This window comes from Leucopleurus acutus (genome assembly GCF_964270905.1).
Source record: "Leucopleurus acutus genome assembly, chromosome: 9".
NCBI classification, from domain to species: domain Eukaryota; kingdom Metazoa; phylum Chordata; class Mammalia; order Artiodactyla; family Delphinidae; genus Leucopleurus; species Leucopleurus acutus.
In genome coordinates, this window is record NC_139144.1 from 105,820,511 (window position 1) to 105,838,166 (window position 17,656).

A 17,656-nucleotide genomic window follows, 5' to 3' on the forward strand; every position below is an offset into this window, starting at 1 on the left:
TCCCGCCCCTTCGTCCAGGTGACAGTCCACACCCTGGCCAAGGTTCCACTGAACTAGGCAGAGTGGGTCCACATTTAACCATCCTAATTTGCAGTACAATTATTTTCTTCCTCTGTAAATCATGTCCCACATTACAAATTAGGAAAGTAAAAAAAGAGAGAGAGCGAGGCTCTAGCGCTAACTTTAACTGGGCACGTGGTTGCGTTTCTAGGAAGTAGGGAACCTCTAGAAGGTAGCGAGCCTCTGCAGGGTGACGGTCCTGACTCTCTCCAGCCCCATGAAGCGGGTTTGCCACTGCATCTCCCTGTTTTCTGGCGGCAGCTTGAAACATGAACACTAAAGTGGTTAGTTGGCCACACGACTGCGTTGATGCCGCCAGCCCAGCCCCACCCCCAGGCCAGCTTCACAGCTCAGTGATGCTCTTGTGTGATTCGCTCCAAAGGTATCACTCAGGAGTTTCTTACCAGAAAGAGAAGGTTTGCATTCATTTTTTTATTTCCAGTTACAATGGTTCTCATATCGAGTTAGGACATGGAAACACTGAGAATAGTGTGTGATCACTGACTGTCTCTTTCTGGACCAAACTCTAGTCCAGCTCCTCTGAATCCTCTCCGCAAATAGGCCTTGACATTCACATTTCCAGGTGTGTTTGCATCACCCACTTGCAGCCAGGATCCTCCAACCCTCAATGTCTGATCACCTTTCTCAGCCCCACCTCCCCCAGAGGTTGTCTGGCCACCTGGCCTGCCTTCAGCAAGAGAAAGTTTGGCCAGAAGCCCCTTTATCCCTGATGTTTCCTCTTAGTAACTGTCCATCCACTGGCCCCCACCTGCTCCTTGGCAGGAAGTTTACACTTTCCTTCTTGTATTTGGAGTTGAGCCCCATCCCCCTCCCACCGCAAAGCCTCGTTGTTTGTGGCCCTCATACCAATCGCAGTAGCACTGAACGCAGTCAGCCTCACCTTTTAACCATGTCAGAATAATTTCTTCTTTCATATTTGGCCTAAATGAAGATTATGCAAAAGAACACCATAAAAATGAGAAGAAATATTTCCGGCAAATGGAAACAAGATTAGGGACTCCCCTAATTATCAATAGTATGAAGGCCACAGAAAAAAACAGTCATCCTGGGAGATCTGACTTTGCCTTCCTTGATTTCATCCAGATGGGATATATTTAAGTGCAGCCTGTCTCCGTAACCTCATATCACACCTGGACAGGAACGTCTGCGTCAAACGGATCCAAAAACGGGAGTTAACTCGGGTCCATCCACCAGGCCCTTCAGTGCCAGGCCCTCTTCAGTGTCTGTCTGACAGGGCATAGAGCCCATCTATGACTTAATTAAAAATTAAAAGTGTTACATGTGCAGCATGGGCTGGGCACAGACCGGACATGTCTCATGTCTGCAGACATGCAGGCGATGGTCCCATCCCGTCGTTAGAGATGTGGCTCCAGTCCTCCCGGCGGTGAAGCGGCAATAGCAAAGCAGGAGCCACAGAAGCCGCTACAAGGCTGTGTTATTTCCAGAGCAGGAGCCGTGAGAGGACAGGGTGGGATCCCGTAAACATGCAGGCCCAGGGTCCCCGGAGCAGATGGTGAGAACAGGAACAGCTGGAGTTCAGAAAATCACAGAAATCGAGGAGGTGGAAAAGCGTAAGCGCTGGACTGCGCTGAACGACTCTCCACCACGTGCTCAGCGAATTCATGGAGCCTGTGTCTCGCGCTCCAGGGCCTGCCCGCCCCACCCTCCCCGCCCCACGGCTCAGAGGCCTCCACCACCGTCTGTGCCAGGTGCTCTTGACTTTGGTTAAATTAACAACAACTGTGATTAACAGGCAGATTCGAGAAATGGGCGCCACGGCGATTTAATCCCCTGGTTAGCTGAAGCCATCTGAAAGCGCCTGGTTATTTAGACTCTTCTGTTGACAGTAATTACTGAACGTGCTGGTTCTCCTTCCAGCTGGCCCGGCATCATCCAGTGCACGTGCTGCATCTTAGCGATAAAGGATCTTGTCAGACAAGAAGCCATCAGTCTGAACACGAGATCTCATTACAGAGTCGGGGCAGGCGGTGAGGCGTGTGTTCTCGGGCCTCTGGAAGGAACGGTCTCGGAATTCACCTGAGGATATTACTTTTGTGCACTTATTTTCCCGTCATTTCCTTCTAACTCTTAAGTGTACATTTTTTCCTAAAAATTCCGTTCTTGGAGGGCTCTGGGTAATTCAATTAAGGACTGGGAGCCCCAGTATCCTCCCCGCCCACACCCCCGCCACCGCCGGCTACACTGTGGGGTGTTCAGGTTTGGATGAAAGCAAGTGCATGACGTCTAGGGTGTCACATCAAGTCCACCGGGCGCCCAGAGCCGCAAACCAGTTTCCCTAGTTAGCTCGAGAATGCCCCTGGGAACTTAGGGAAAGGAACACTGAGGCTTCCGCGGCTCAGCCCGCGGGGAGGGGAAGGGGGAGTTACAGGTTAACCCTCCCCGAGGGGCCCCCTTCTCGAAGCCCTTCCTGGCTCTTGCTCTGTCAGCCTCTCAAGAGCTGTCCTCACCGCTTCCAGCCACGTGGAGTTGGGGTCTGGCTGGACCGTGACGAGAAAGCCAGGTCAGTGGGCAGCGATGCCCAGCGTGACTTACAACACCCGAGGGGCAGAAGCACAGGCCAGCCCCAGGGGACAGGTCGGACGGCTGGGTGTTGGCCCGGTGCAGGGGCGCACAGCTCTTGGGGGGCAGCTGGGAGAGAAGCACACCCCCGCCAGCTTATCCCAGCACCAGTTCCTGCTGGGCCTCCCCTGGGGGCTCATCAGCAGTGCACTCTCCTGAGACCCCCCGTCTCAGAGCCCCACGCGCCCCACGTTGGCCCAGGGTCCAGGTTGGGCCGGTGTCTCTGGTCCCCGAGGGCCCTGCATCACCGCCCACCATGCATCTCGTGCTTTCAGGGAGCACTACATCACCATGGTCAAGTGGGCCACCAGCACCAAGGTCGCCGTGAACTGGCTGAGCCGGGCGCAGAACGTGTCCATCCTCACCCTCTGCGATGCCACCACCGGGGTCTGCACCAAGGTATGGGGGAGGGGCTGACTGGACGGCGGGGAGCATCCCCCGGCATCACGCTCATCTCTGAGCCACACACGCACTCAGCTCCTGCTGGTCCAGGTGCAGCCTGCATGTGGGTCTCTGTTTGGGTGTCACCTTGTGGATGAATTGAGGACTGCTGCAGACTCGGGGTGATCCTCTCAGCCCCCAGCACACAGAGCTCTCACTTCCCTTTATCCTTGCCCACAGCTACTTCACACAGGGGCTGCTTCTCATTTTCCAGTTGACGTTTAGAGAGGGGAGGGGTCCGGCCTGAGGCCCCAGGACCCGGCACTGCAACCTGGCCTGGCCATTTCAGCCTCTCTGTCCCTCACTGACCAGAGCCAGCTGGTACCCTGGACGGTCGGCACCATGTCTGAGAGTCGCCGGTGAGGCCAGTGTGTTCCTAGGGCCTCAGGCTGACTTAGTGGGTGGTTACAGGGGGCGAAGGGAGGGGAGACAAGGAGGAAGGCAAATCTAAAGAGAGGCTTGGCGACCCTGCGAAGCAAGGGGGCGACCCACGGCTGTCGCAGCCCCTCAGGCGGCCTGGCCCTGGCCCAGGGGCTGCGTCCTCCACAATCCCGGAGCCCCAGGGGGCAGGGCTCCTTGTGTTGGGTAAAGAAACATCCATTAAAATCACTTAATAAACCCAGGCAGTTCTCTCAGAAACTCCTTTTTGGCCCTAAATGTTTATTTCCCAACTGAGGAGGAGAAAGGCTTGCAGAGCAGCTGTGTTGTGACCTCGGGGCCCCCGACAGCAGCTCTGACCCCGTGGCCCAATGACAATCTTGAGGGGAGCCGCAGTGAGCTGTCGCTGAGACCAGTGTTCTCAGTGGGCCAGTAATTTACTTGATTTTTAATACAATCGAGAGCAGATTCCAGGTTATTCTGATGGGCTTCTTGAGGGGAAGGAAGGAAAGAGTGGACTCACAGCTGGGAAGCTGGGAATGGCTCGTAACCCAGGTCTTCTGGCATCTGGACCCCCGGTCTTGTGAGGGTCAGCAGTGAAACTCCAGCCTGCCCGTGGTTAGAGTCCACAGGTAAAGAACAGACCTGCCCCAGGCACAGGTCCACAGCCCATGCGGCTGAATAGCTATTCCTGGTGGTTTGGTTGGTGTGTTTGGTCTCCCATTATATGTCTTTCCACACAGTTCTCTGAGATTTACTTTTCATATGCTTTTTAAGTCCTTTTAATGTTTTGGTCTGCCAGGATTGTTGTGAACTGGAAATTTGACACATGTACACACAGACACCCACGCACATGCACACATACACGCACACATGCATGCATGCACGCAAATTCCTAAAATAATGCAGCACCTGAGATTTGCCTTTAAATGGGCACATGCCACTAGATGGTCATTGGCGACCATCTAGTGGACGCGTGTGTGGTCATCGGTGACCGTCTGACGGGCATGGGTCTGGTCAGGGGTGACCACCAAATGGTAGAAATGCACCACCTTCCAAAGGATTCACACCCCCCGTGGATTTGTCCTCGTTGCTGGGAGAGTGACATTTTCCTGTTCGGGGAACACTCGTGCTCAGCTCTGAGCCACGTCATGAGACAAGGCAGAGCGGGGCTGGCCCCCTTCCTGAGCTTGTGCAGCTGCCATGGAGGGGAATCCAATTGTTTCTACACTGCTGGTCGCAGACACAATATGTGCGAAAACTCCTTTCTCTAATGCTCTTATTTCGTTTCAGAAACACGAGGATGAAAGTGAAGCCTGGCTCCACAGACAGGTAACTATTCCGCATGCAAATCCCACGCTGTCCGCCTACACCAGCCACCAGGTCCTTTCCCAGTGTTTACAACACGGCTTCTCACGTTAAATCCTACAGGAAGCCCCAGGTAGACACGCACGTGCACACGTGCGCACGCACACACACACGCGCGTGAGAGAGGCTCTTGGGGGCAGCAGAGCCACTCAGCCCACCTGGCTTCCCTCCCCAGCACTGCTGGAGAACTGTGGCCTCCATGCAAGAGGGCTGGAAAATACCTGCTCTTGAGAACGTGCAGTGTTCAGTGAGATCTCAGTTCTCAGTTAGGTGATGTCCCTTTGGTGCGTTGAAAGGATGAGTCCAAACAAGTTGCCTAGATTTAACCTACTTCAGTCAAAGAAAATGGAACGGGGCTGACGTTCCTGTTTTTCTCGGCATGGGTCGTGGATGCCTCCTTTGAGGTGGATTCCGTGCGGTTCAGCTTCAGTCTTCCTGGGGACCTGACTTTAGAGCCTCCCCTGAATTTCCCGTGCCCGCCTCGGATAAGAGATGCACATGAAACAGGCTTGAGGAACTGGAGGGAATCAAAGGAGACATGCAGTGCTCACCCTGACAGAAAAATTAAACCCACACAAGAAATGAAACTCTGGACTCTGGTCTTTTCTTTCTTTAATTATTTTTTTCTCCTTCCACGCCCTGAGGTTAGAAAGCACAGGTGGAGGGTTTGCAAGCTCACTTCCTTCTTATCCTACCGAATGGGATGAAAATCGTCTGAAAATTCTGTGGGAAAAATCTAATCGGGTTTGAGTCTCAGAATGATGGTGGAGAGGGCACAGGTGTGTTTCTTTATTGATGGGACAGATTCCGTTTATGGGAAGGAAGTGAAGCTGGACAATGCGACTGTTACCAGTGGCTCTCCAAGAACATTCTAGAAACTCTGTGTGCACCTCTGTTACCTGTGGAATCAGCAATCTGGCCCAGCCTCCCATCAGTTATCTCAGGGGTGGTTCCCTCATCAATGGGCGTGATTGCTTTTAACTATGTCCTTCTCCTGCTCTGTGCCGGCCTGACACAAAAGAGGGGCCCACTGTGGCCACTTTGGTTTTCCTGTGTCCAAGTTTGGATGCCAAGTCCATGCTGAGAAGTATCCAGAATCAGATTGTGCTTGGGTGTCTTAAAGTATTCGTTGAGGAGTTCCACTGGGAAGTTCTTGAATGCCACCTGGACCAATGATATAAGCACAAGTATCAGAAGTAATATTATGACGTTCCTCTTATAGTCACACAAAATGCCAAAGACATTGAGATGCAAGAGTCAGAAAAAAAATCCATTATATACGTAGTCATCTGTTCAACTAATACATACGGATTGAACCAGGCGCCATGCTAGGCTTCGTGGATTTCAAAAACAAGAATCCACCACTTCCCCAGAGCGCATGTCAGCCACCTTATGGTGGAACCGTGTTCCACGGTGTGGACATACGACAGTTCATTCGTCCGTTGATAACATTCGGGTTGTTTCTGCCTTTTGGTGTTGTGAGTAGTCCTGCCAAGAACACAGTGCTGAGTGAAAGGGGGCCACCCGCCGTGTGACTCCACTTACGAGAGATGCCCAGGTCAACAGAAGTCATACAAGCAGGAGGCTGTTTGCTGGCGGCAGGGGCTGGGAATCTGGGGTGGGGAGTAACAGCGTAATGGAGTCTGGGCTCGACTGGGGGTGATGGAAGTGGTTTGGAACTGGACAGAGCTGGTGGTTGCACAACATTGTGAGTGTGCTCGATGCCATGAAGGGCTCACTTGTATTAACATGTTTTTGTTTGTGTCATGCTCGACTTTTTAAGAAATGAATCCGCTAGAGCAGCTCTCAAAGATGTCTTGGTGTAGAAAGGGAGAGAGCTGCACGGATCCCCAAGTGTGGAATGTGGGCGGAGTCCTAGACTGTGTCCCCAGGGCGTGTGGAAGGGCCGTCACAGGGCTGGGAGTGGGCATGCATGGGGCCCAGAGGCCCGGCTGCGGGACTGGGCCTCAAGCCATGTGCGGTCTGTGTCTGAGTTGGAGGAGGGAGGATGGACTTACCAAAGCAGCCAGCGGTTTGTTTCTCACGGGGCAGAGGGCTGTGGGAAAGCCAGGGTCAGAGGGTCCCCTCCTGCCCCTGCCTTCCTGTCCGGCACTCACTGGGCCTCGAGCTGTCGTCCTCGTAAGCTCTGCGGACAGGACACAGAGACACCGCCGTGGGCAAGACTGTTGTGTATTTTCAGAGCACACATCCTGTCACCCACCTAAGAAACCAGCCAAGCACCGGATAGGCAGCCTGGATTTGGGAAACCAGGTCGTTCCAAACAAAATCAAGTCAGCACTTAAAAACCAGCAGAAAGTAAAAGTATAATTCTTACACTTTCAATATGTAAACTTTAAAGCACTTATTAGGCAACAGCTAACATTTTTAAAACAGCCTTTGAAAAATCCATAGTCCAGCCAGTGGCCCAGGGTGCCAGCCACCCCCAAGGCGGGCACAGGACCCCACGGAGCCCCACCTCGCCGAGCACCGCTCAGCCCGTGTCTCCATCTGTTCCTTCAGCGCCGTGGTCAGTAGGAAACCCAGTTTCAAACAGTTTCTCGTGACGTTCCTTTTGAAGAGATTTTTCACAAAGGAATCTGTGGACCCTCTTTTTCAAAAATAAGCTGTCTTGTTCCTGCATCCTTCACGACCCTGCGAGGTCCTGGGGGGCGAGTTAGGAATTTATTTAAGGCCAACCTGCCATCTGCCGCCGGGGAAGCTGCTGGCAGCCACTTCACGCATGTCATCAGGGGCCACAGGGCTCACCCCCGCTGCCCAGGGCCGCATCAGAGGAGGAGAGGACTGGGGTCTGGACGGATCTGCTGACCCTGGGGAGACCCAGGGCGCAAAGATCATGGGGTCTTCTGAGTGCTCGTTGCCAGGGGAACGGGAGTGGGCGAGGGCATCCTGGGGCTATGGTCTGAGCCTCTGTTCCTGCCCCCCGTCTTTTCCTCCCGTCTCCTTCCTAGGCCTCAGCGTGAACCCCTCAAAGATCCCCCACGAGCCCACAAAAAGAAGGTGAAGACCCACTAAGTTCCCTCTCCTCTGGGAATACTCTGGAGAAATAGGCAGCCCCTCCCCCCCACACACACACCATCACTGCTGCTGTGACCTTCAAAGTCGGTCCTGGGGCAGGTCCACTAGGGGCCCTGCAGGCCCGAGGCCATTTGGGGTGGAACCCAGGACCCATCTTTGTGTTTGAAGAGTTACTCCTGCAGGTCAATTTCTGACACTCTTTCTTCTTTAACCAGAATTTTGGTTTTGTGATTTCAAAATTCAGGCAGGGAGGTTGACCGGATGAATGTATCTGAACCATAGAAAGAATGGGCAGAAAGTCTACAAACAGCTCACAGAAAGTCTTTCACCAATAAAAAGGACTTGTTCTTCATAGATCTGCTCAATTGGAGGTGGAGAAACCAGGCAGGGCCTGGTACGATAAATGCCCTGTTACCCAGAGGGCTAGAAACGCTTCTCCTCAAATCCAGGAAAGTCAGAACCAGGATTAAAATCCAGGTCTCCTAGTCAAAAGTCATTGTACTTTTTCACTAAATGTACATTTACTACATGAGAAACCAAGTCTCAGAGAGGTTCAAAGGCTGGTCCTTCACCTGCCGGCTGTGGAATGTTCCCAGGATCAATGTAAAGATGGCGTTGCAATGCCTGAGTCCTTCTCAGTGTAAAAGCAATGTTTCAGGCCTGAATTAATTATTTATTACATTTACTCATAGTATTTTTCTCTGCCAAAAGTACAGACGTTTCCCCAGAAAACGGAAGCAGTATTGCGGTATCCATCCTGAAGTTGGCAAATAAAAGTACATTTAAAAAGCCAGATTTACTGCTGATTTTTCCATTTCCTCTATTTTTAAATACCATACTTCCAGCACTAAATAGAAAAATAAATATTTGCAGATTAAAGGTTTCATTTTACTGCAGATATTCATGAAGATTAAATGTCACTTTAATCACATGTTGGTTTATTTCTCTGGGCGTATCATATTTGCATGTATTCATTCACTGCAGGGAAATGAGTTTTCCTCGTGCCAGCTGGGGTTTATTTACCATTTGTTCTCATTCACGTTAGCGTGGAGCTCCTTGAATCAGAAAATGTGTATCGTAGCCACAACTAATTGGTGTTCACGGATGGAAACTTTCAAGCTGGAGCTTCCTAGAGGCTGAGACGCCAATCCCTCTTGCCTATTAAGGCGACAGCCAACCCACAGGGGGTGGCTGGGGGCTGAGTGGTGGCTTCTCAGCTTGGGGGGTGAGGGCCAGGCCAAGATGCAGCAACATGCTACAGGCGCTGGCTGTGAATGCAGCCTGGAATTCTTCCCCCCAGGGAAAACTGGGAACGCTGATTTAGTTTCCAGGGAACAGTGACAGTAGATCCAGGCAGACACGTGCCATCTAGTAAATGCCCGTGTGGAACTTCCTTCTCGTTAGAAGCCGCGTAATACGCACAGTGAGTCCCTGGGAATAGCGTGTGCTCTCACCTCCGTCGTAGAACGTGCAGAATCTGTCCTTGTCTGCTGGGGGTTTCTTTCTTTCTTTTCTCTTGTCTCCTTGGTGGGCTATTCAGTATGAGGTGGATTTTATTAAATAAAAGAACAAAAGACAGGATGGAAAGACTAGAATTCATTTTTAGGCAAAATCAGGTTTGTGATTGTTCAGAATTACGATAGATAGTAAACACCCCTGGTGATATAAATGAACTTATTTACAAAACAGAAATAGACTCACAGACATAGAAAACAAACTTATGGTTACCAGAGGAGATAGCATGGTTAGGGGGGAGATAAATTAGAGATTTGGGATTAATATACACACACTACTATGTATAAAATAAATAAACAACAAGGATCTGCTGTATAGCACAGGGAACTGTCTTGTAATAATCTATAATGGAAGAGAATCTGAAAAAATATATATATAACTGAATCACTTTACTGTACACCTGAAGCTAACACAACATTGTAAATCAACTATGTTTCAGTTCTTAAAAATGGTTTAAAAAAAATGCCCCTGGAGAATTTTGCAGGGGCCACAGGTAAGCGGGGAGCCCAGCCCTGCACTTTTTTAGTGCTGAGTTCCTGTTTGGCTTGGTGAGCTGGGTGTCCTGTGAACCAGGGGACGCCTGTGTGTCCGCCTCTGCTTAGGCAGTTGCCTCTGAATTCCTCTGAATTTCTCATTATTTTCTTAGGAAACTGGAGGCTTGACTCGTGATTCCCAAGGAGAGAAAAGGCCCCACACAGCCTTTAGCCTTTCAACTGCATCTCTCATTGGCAATTACATGGAAAGTGTATCTCAAAATGTAGTTTATCCTGGTTCAACCCCTTCAAAACAGTCTGTAGACTTAATCGATGGCTTTCGTCCGCAGAATGAAGAGCCAGTGTTCTCCAAGGACGGCCGGAAGTTCTTCTTTGTCCGAGCGATCCCGCAGGGGGGGCAGGGGAAGTTCTACCACATCATGGTGTCCTCCTCCCAGGTAAGCTCCCTAGTTTCCTGCTCTGCTAGGGCGTGCCCTGGGGGCCTTCCCCCGCCTCAGCAGGGGAGCTAAGTGCTCCCTGGGGTAAGCCAGGCCCTGAAACTGGAAGGCAGGTCCCCACGTGGGGACGGACGGGGCCTTCATGAGCCAGCCATCCTGACTGGGCAGGGGTGGCGTTCGTGCCTCCTGTAATGCTCAGAAATACGAATGACACTTCTGACGATATCAGAGGACACTGGGTGCATTGCTGGGTCTGAGCACAGGACACGTGTGTGTAGACCGCTTTGTCAGTCCGCCCGCATTGGCCTTTCCTCCCTCTTCTGGGTCCTGGGGGCCGGGCACAGTGTCTTCGTGGCCCCAGGGCATCCCACCTCCATGGTCAGCCAGATGCACTGCCGTTCCCTATGCTGCAGCCACAGGATAAGAGCAGAGCATCGCTGAGCAGGGAATGTGGGAGCTGAATATGGGTGCGTTTGGAAAGAGCAGACAGCCTGGCGAATGCCACCTCCTGCAGAGCGGGCACCCTTGCCCCCTCCCCACAGGGTGGGACCCCGGAGCTGCACTCAGGGAACCCTGCCCTTAGGAGGAAGGTGAGGGGCTGCGGGCCTCCCATCAGCACTGCCCTCGGCCTCAGTCAGTGGGGCTTCCATGTTGAAGCAGAGTCTAAGGAGATCAGGGCATGTGAATAAAATTTTATTTTTAAAAAAGTTATCAAAAATATTCTGTGGATATAAAGTAGAAGATTTATACTCATGGCATGCCCCAGAAGGCGATCTCCAAAGCAGAATTCCCAGAGCGCCCCACACGGAGCAGCTCTGATAGAACAGGAACGGAAGCTCGGCTGTGGCTCCAGGACAGGGACCACTTTGACTCAGAGACTCAGATACGGATGTTTTCGTTTTCAAGCCACTTACTGCATGGCTTCCAGAACGTCTGCAGACGGGCTGACATTCAGCTCTCACTCCTAAGGCCTGGGTGCTGTGGCCCCAGATTCCTGGCTTCTCATTTGGGATCACTTCAGTCAAGACTTAAAATGCTGGGATGTTCCCTTCAGCCCATCTCGGATTCACCCCTGTGACCAGCATGGGCTGAGGACCCATTAGTCATCCAGCAGGGGCAGGGCCCCCCCTCTGGGGGGCGCCTCCCCAGGAGCCCCTCAGCCCCCACTGCCCTCCGGAACCCCTGGCAGCCCACTTCTCCCGCCTGGTCCTGCCTGCACAGGCTCTCCCTTCTCCCGAGGCCATTTCTGGGGTCCCCGTGCCCCACAGTGTGAGCCTCGGGCCCCGTGCCTGATTTAACAGCATTCGCGTTGCACCCATGCCCGGGGCACCCGCCCTTGGAACAGCTGGCCTGTGGCTCATGCCTCAGCATCTCACAGCCCGTTCCTGTTGGGATGGTCACGTCTTTCTCCTCCTGTTGTGATGTGTTGTCATAACTCTTCTGCTCTGGGAGGCACTTAGGGAGAGACAGTGTGTGCAAACGCACAACACGCAATAAACGGTTTCAAGCCATCCTTGTGAAGAACGGGGGAGAATGAGGAAGACCCAGGGGGGTTTCTTCCTCCCTCCCTCCCTCATCCCTCCCTTCCTTCCTTCTTTCCTACCTTCCCTCCTTCCCATCCTTTCTTTATTCTTTCTCTGTTTCCTTGCCATGTCTCATCCACTCCTCCATATTTCTCTTTCCTCCCTCCTCGTCCCCCTGTGATACTGACCTGCTGATCAGATTTACAGGCGGTGAAGGAACAGTGTCAGCAGCGTGTGAAGCACTGACGCTTAAGACACGGAGCTCACGGTGGGAGTTGCTGCTGGTCCGGGTGCTGGTTGATCGCAGGGCAGCCGCGGGCGCTGCCCCTCCAGGCGGGCACTCAGAGAAGGGGCGGGGCTGCGGCCCGAGGGTGGTCAGCCTGTGTCCGAGGGCCCGGGCCGAGACGCGAGGCTAGGCCCAGCCCCACCCCACCCCGTGTCCCATCTGTGTTCCAGCCTAACAGCAGCAACGACAACATCCAGTCCATCACCTCCGGGGACTGGGACGTGACCAAGATCCTGGCCTACGACGAGACGCGGAGTAAGATGTGAGTGCGCGTGCGGGGCCGCCTCTCTGTGTTCTCCTCCCCTCACACGGTGCTCAGCACTCTCCCTCTTGGGCAGCGGCCCGAGGCCCTAGTTTCTTCACGAAAGTGCGCCCTCAGATTCCCGCCCGACCACCCACGTCCCACGTCTCGAGGTCCCCATGAGGACGTCGGGCCTGCAGCCAGTCCCGTGGCTGAGACGGTGGCCGTGCGGGGTGGCTGAGCCTTTGCTGGTTCCGGGCGGGACCCAAGGGCGCTGTGAGCCCAGTGCGTCGCGAGCCTGGCCTCGTTCAGCACAGCCGCTCCTGTCCTGGTGCAGGTTCACTGCTTTCCCCGCTTCTCAGAGAAGTAGGGCCAAGGCTGAAAGAGGTCAGGTGCCTTCCTCCAGGCTGTGTGGTCAGTGGCAGGAAGAGCTAGGGTTCAGCTCAGGCAGTGGGGGAGTCCCCGTGGGAGCCAGGGTTCCCACGCAGGGGTCCCGGGCGGGCACGGGCCACCGAGTCACGGGATCAGCCTTCGCGTCCAGCGTGGAGCTGGCCCCGGGCGGGAACGTTCTCTCTGTGGACCCTGAGCAGCGCGTCCTCGGGGAGGTCTGCGGAGGCCGAGCCTGGCGCGCAGAAACACACCTGCCCCGCAGCCAGCTAACTGCCGTGCGCCTGCTGGTCTTTGCAGCTACTTCCTCAGCACGGAGGACCTGCCGAGGAGACGCCAGCTGTACAGGTGCGTCCCCCGACCCCCGCGCACGGCGGTCTCCCGCCAGAGGCTTCGCGTTCCAGAGTCACACCATCAGCAGTACACGGGGGGCAGCAGAGAGAGGCTCCAGCACACGTGGCGCAGGCCGGGGAGAAGTAACCGCAGGCGCCGAGGCCCGCACATTGGAGGCCTTATCATAGTCTGCTTCTGCCAGGCTGAGCCTCTCCCTCGGGAGACGCCTGGCAGCCTTGCCTTTCACTTTAGTCGAAGCTGAGCTTGGAAGGATCACTCTTGGCCGGGGTTTCACAGGAGGGAACTGGGGTTTGGGAATGTACGGGTGGACTGGGGTGGGGTTGGCCCTACTGCCCTGGCCTCCTCCACGTGGGCGCTGGCTGAGTTCCGCAGTCTCGAAGGGGGCGGAGCAGGGCTGGCCTCTGCATCCTGCAGAGGACAAGGTGTTCTCCAGGGTCCGTCCGCCTTCAGCATAAACCTCGTGGCCTGCCCCCCGCCCCAGTTCCCGTTCTCACCAGGGAGAACTCGTGCTTCTGAAGTGGGTTCTCCCGAGGAGCTTTCTGCCAGTAAAGCGGAGGAGGGCGTGAGGCACTGTCACCTCCACCGCTTTGCTCTCCAGACGGGAAGGAGGGGGCAGCTGGTTCCTGCCCCACGCACGAGGGCCACCTAAGAGGACACTACTGCGTTGTGGCCCTCGTGGCCTGGACGGAGCCGATGCCAGGCTCCCCTCCCCCACCGCCGGGAGTCGGGGAAGCCCCATCGGGTGCACGGCCGCCCTCCCGTCCGCCGGCCCCTGTGCTGACAGTAAGGGCTGCACTAGGGAGAGAGGCACTGCCTTTCGGAGGCAGAGGAAACCAGCAAATCCACGCCGTCACAGGTCTGCTCCTCTCTGTGGACGGCTCATCTCTGCTTGTCTACCAGGATAATCCCACCAGTCCCGTCACCAAATTAGCCAAGGCAATGGAGGCCGGCCGCCTGCACTTCCTCTGACCTGTCCTGTGTTCTGTGAAGCGTCTTCACTCTTGTAGACCGCTTTCACGTTAGCAGCCTTCCCACGCCACACACTCAGACCTGGACTTCTACCAGGTTTATTGGAAGATGCCTCGGTATCTTATAGCTTCTGGAAACACGTTAGGCCTTCTTGACGTGAAACTGTGCTTGACCAGAGCGGTCCTGGGTGACACCTGAAGGGGTGAGAAGAGCCCCTGGCACCTCCTCACCGGCCATGGCAGCAGCCGGAGCCCCCCACCGCTGCTGTTTCTGGAGCCCCTGCCCTGTCCTGTCCCGGCGGCAGGTGCTCTGAGGGGAGTGAAAGATCCAGAATACGTAGCTTCTGTTCCTAGAGTGCTAGTCGCCTGCTCAGAGGGATGAGGCACTAGAAATAATACCCCACACCCGACACTCCCACCAGGACACGCCTGGGCCTGCATGACTCCCAGGAAGCAGCCATGCTGAGCGCTCCTGGTGGGTTGGGGGTGGGCAGCCCTTAGGATGGCCCCGTGGGAGGGTGACAGCAGAGCCAGCACTCGAGGTGTGCCAGCAGCGAGACAGGTGGGAGGATGGTCCCCAGATGACCGCGCGGGAGAGAAGCCAGCGTGCTGGGCGCGGGGGCCGGAGCCGAGGGTCTTGCCCCTGGTGACAGCCCCGCCCACTCCCTGTCCCTGCAGCGCCAATACGGTGGGCAGCTTCAACAGGCAGTGCCTGTCCTGCGACCTGGTGGACAACTGCGCCTACTTCAGTGCCTCTTTCAGCCCCAGCGCCGACTTCTTCCTGCTCAAGTGCGAAGGTGAGTTCTGCCACCGAGTGACACCTCTTTCGAAGGCGCCCCTGGGACCCGGCAGGAGCTCCGCGATCCCGGGACAGGTAGGGCCGCCTAGCTGGGGACGTCGGCGCTCGCAGGAGCAGCCTTCGTGCATCACCTCTGCCAGGTGTGTTACTGGTATTTTACATCTTATAAAGGGCTGCAGCTTACCAGAGTGCTTTCTACATGCTGTGCCGGTTAACCCCAAAGTTCACCTACATTTTCCTTAAAAAAATGTGTATCTTACACGTTGATGGACATAGGCCATCTGTAAAGGTGGTGAAACAATTTCAGAAGTTCTTCAGCATATGTAAGGGTTGAGACATATGCTAAAAGAAAAAATTCTTTTCCTGCCACCGAATTCATGGATGATTTATTCCAAACTTTAGAAAGTTCTTAATCACACCAGTCAGCATATACAAAATAGTAGACCAAGTCCCATCGTGGACACAAAGAAATACCTTTGCATCTTGTCCTCATGTCTTGAAAAGATAGGAGCCCACGGAAAGGTGAGAAATAATAAATTGGTTGTAGCGAAATACATCTCAGAGAAGAGCTTGATCTACTGAGATAATCTCCAGGGGTGAGAGTACACTGGGCAGAGACAGGCCGACACCGGGAACGATTGAAGAATCTTTATCAGACTGCCTTTGATAGCCTTTGATAGCCACTCAGTAGCTCGGGACCTCAGCCTCTTTTCATCAGCGTTGTCATCCAAAATCTCAGCCCCTCCTCACCAAGCTCAGTCCCAGACATTCTCCTAGGATAATGTGATGGGAGAGAATTGTGTGTTGGGGGGTCGGGGCGGTTCTGAAATGCAGCAGTAGCCCCCAGTCCCCTTGAAGCTCATCTTACCAGACTCCTCCTTTGCCAGCAAGACCTGTTGCCCCAGGGCACGACCTTCATGATATTACACGTTGGGGAAGTGCAGAGGTGTATAGAGCTCAGAGATTGGGAACTGTGGTGAGCAGACCCGCTAGGGGAAAGAGACAGCAGCCTGACAGGAGCTGCAGGGTCAGAAATCTGAAGTCCTACCTGTCGAAGGAGGAGGTGGCTTTACAGTGCAGAAGGTCGTGATGAGATACCGAAGGGGAAATTGAAGTCAATCTAAAGAAGAACTTTAGAACGTCCTAGAAAGAATGGTTGGGTGGGAAAGGTGACAGAACCTCCCTCAAGGAAGGTCTCTAAACAAGGGCAGACATCACGTACCAGAAATAGGTTTAAATACGAGGCAGAGAGTAAGCTGGGGGCCTCAAGGTCCGTGTTGTAACTGGCCGAGGCGGTCACGATTTGGATCTCGTTCTTGGGTTCTTACTAACGTTCACTAGTATTTGCTCCATCGTCATCTTTCACAGAACCCAGCCTCTTATCTATCAACAAATTCTTTCTCTGCTTCCCTTAGCTCCTGCTAAGCTCTGCAGGGTCTTCTCACTCCAGAGTTTAGTGGGAATGGCCTCGTTCTGAGGACGGCAGCCTTCTGTTGTCCAGTTTCCACAGACTCTAGCCCAGGGTTGAAATTGAAAGGTTCTTCCAGGACATCTGTGGCCCTGGGTTCAGGCAGGGAAGCTCCCATGTCTGTGCGGTGGATGTAAAAATGGCGCCCATGTTGGGAGGCCACTTGGACAGTGTGCGTGGAGATCACTGAACAGTCGTTCATGTGCAGATTTCCCATCCTGCAAGCGTTCCATCCTGGGGGAGATAACATTTCTTTCTATGTTTGTGTCCCAGCCAGTCTGAGGACATTTTCTCTTTATAAAGCTGCTTGTATTGTGTGGTCTCGGATATTTTGTGTGAAGAGATAGGTCCTCAGTTGTCACTGTGAAGGAAAACAGAAGCAGAGGACACGTACGGCCACATCCCAGGTCACAGACATGACTCAGCCCCTGAGACCACCGTGATCTCAGCTTCAGAAGGATGGGGCGCCCCTCCCCACAAATGCCTGGGTCCACTAGTAACGGAACAGATTCATGGAATTTGCAGGATAGGAGACCTCAGAGACCATCTGATCTGATCTCCATCCCCTGCTCCATTTTATTAAGAAACTTAACTCTAAATTGATCATGGAGTTGCCACCTCAGGATTTTCTGAATCATTTAAAACCTATTTAAAGATTTAGCCTAGGGCTTCCCTGGTGGTGCAGTGGTTGAGAGTCCACCTGTTGTTGCAGGGGACACGGGTTCGTGCCCCGGTCCGGGAAGATCCCATGTGCCGCGGAGCGGCTGGGCCCGTGGGCCATGGCTGCTGAGCCTGCGCGTCCGGAGCCTGTGCTCCGCAACGGGAGGGGCCACAGCAGGGAGAGGCCCGCGTACCACAAAAAAAAAAAAAAAAAAAAAAAAGATTTAGCCTGTTGCCTCTTAAGATAAACATAAACTAGCCCTCTTTCCTACAAAACTGCTTTTTAAAATTTTTTCTATTAGTAACCTATTTTCTGGCTAATGTAACTTGTATGCCCAAATCAACCTTTCCCCTAAAACCTAATCAAAACCTGATTTTTAAAAAGGGATTTTCTAAAAAGACGTAAATTTACAAAGACCGCAGAATGGATGAGGTGACTGAAGCAGCCAACTTTACGGTTTACGGCTGCGGCCTGGACACAGTTACAGCAGTAACTGCCTTAGCACACCCTGAATTCAAATCCTGCTCCTGCGGTGAGAGCTGAGCGGACACCCAGTTCACACCGTAGGCACTGGGGGGAACAGCCGCTGGGGATGCGAGGGTGGGTTTAATGACATTTCAAAGAAGTGATTACACACCT

At 53.7% G+C, this 17,656-nt stretch overlaps 1 protein-coding gene across 5 annotated transcripts in view; it reads left to right on the forward strand.

Annotated features, from left to right (window-relative positions):
- DPP6 (dipeptidyl peptidase like 6) overlaps positions 1 to 17,656 on the forward strand; it is a gene marked incomplete at both ends in the record, with an annotated part of 1,037,088 nt that overhangs the window by 933,820 nt on the left and 85,612 nt on the right. For all 5 annotated transcript variants that reach the window (XM_082846708.1, XM_082846710.1, XM_082846707.1 and 2 more), the window contains 6 exons: positions 2,937 to 3,060; positions 4,774 to 4,812; positions 10,223 to 10,330; positions 12,310 to 12,401; positions 13,068 to 13,115; positions 14,768 to 14,886. In XM_082846708.1, coding sequence (XP_082702834.1) covers positions 2,937 to 3,060; positions 4,774 to 4,812; positions 10,223 to 10,330; positions 12,310 to 12,401; positions 13,068 to 13,115; positions 14,768 to 14,886 — 530 coding nt within the window. The remainder of the gene's footprint in view (positions 1 to 2,936; positions 3,061 to 4,773; positions 4,813 to 10,222; positions 10,331 to 12,309; positions 12,402 to 13,067; positions 13,116 to 14,767; positions 14,887 to 17,656) is intronic.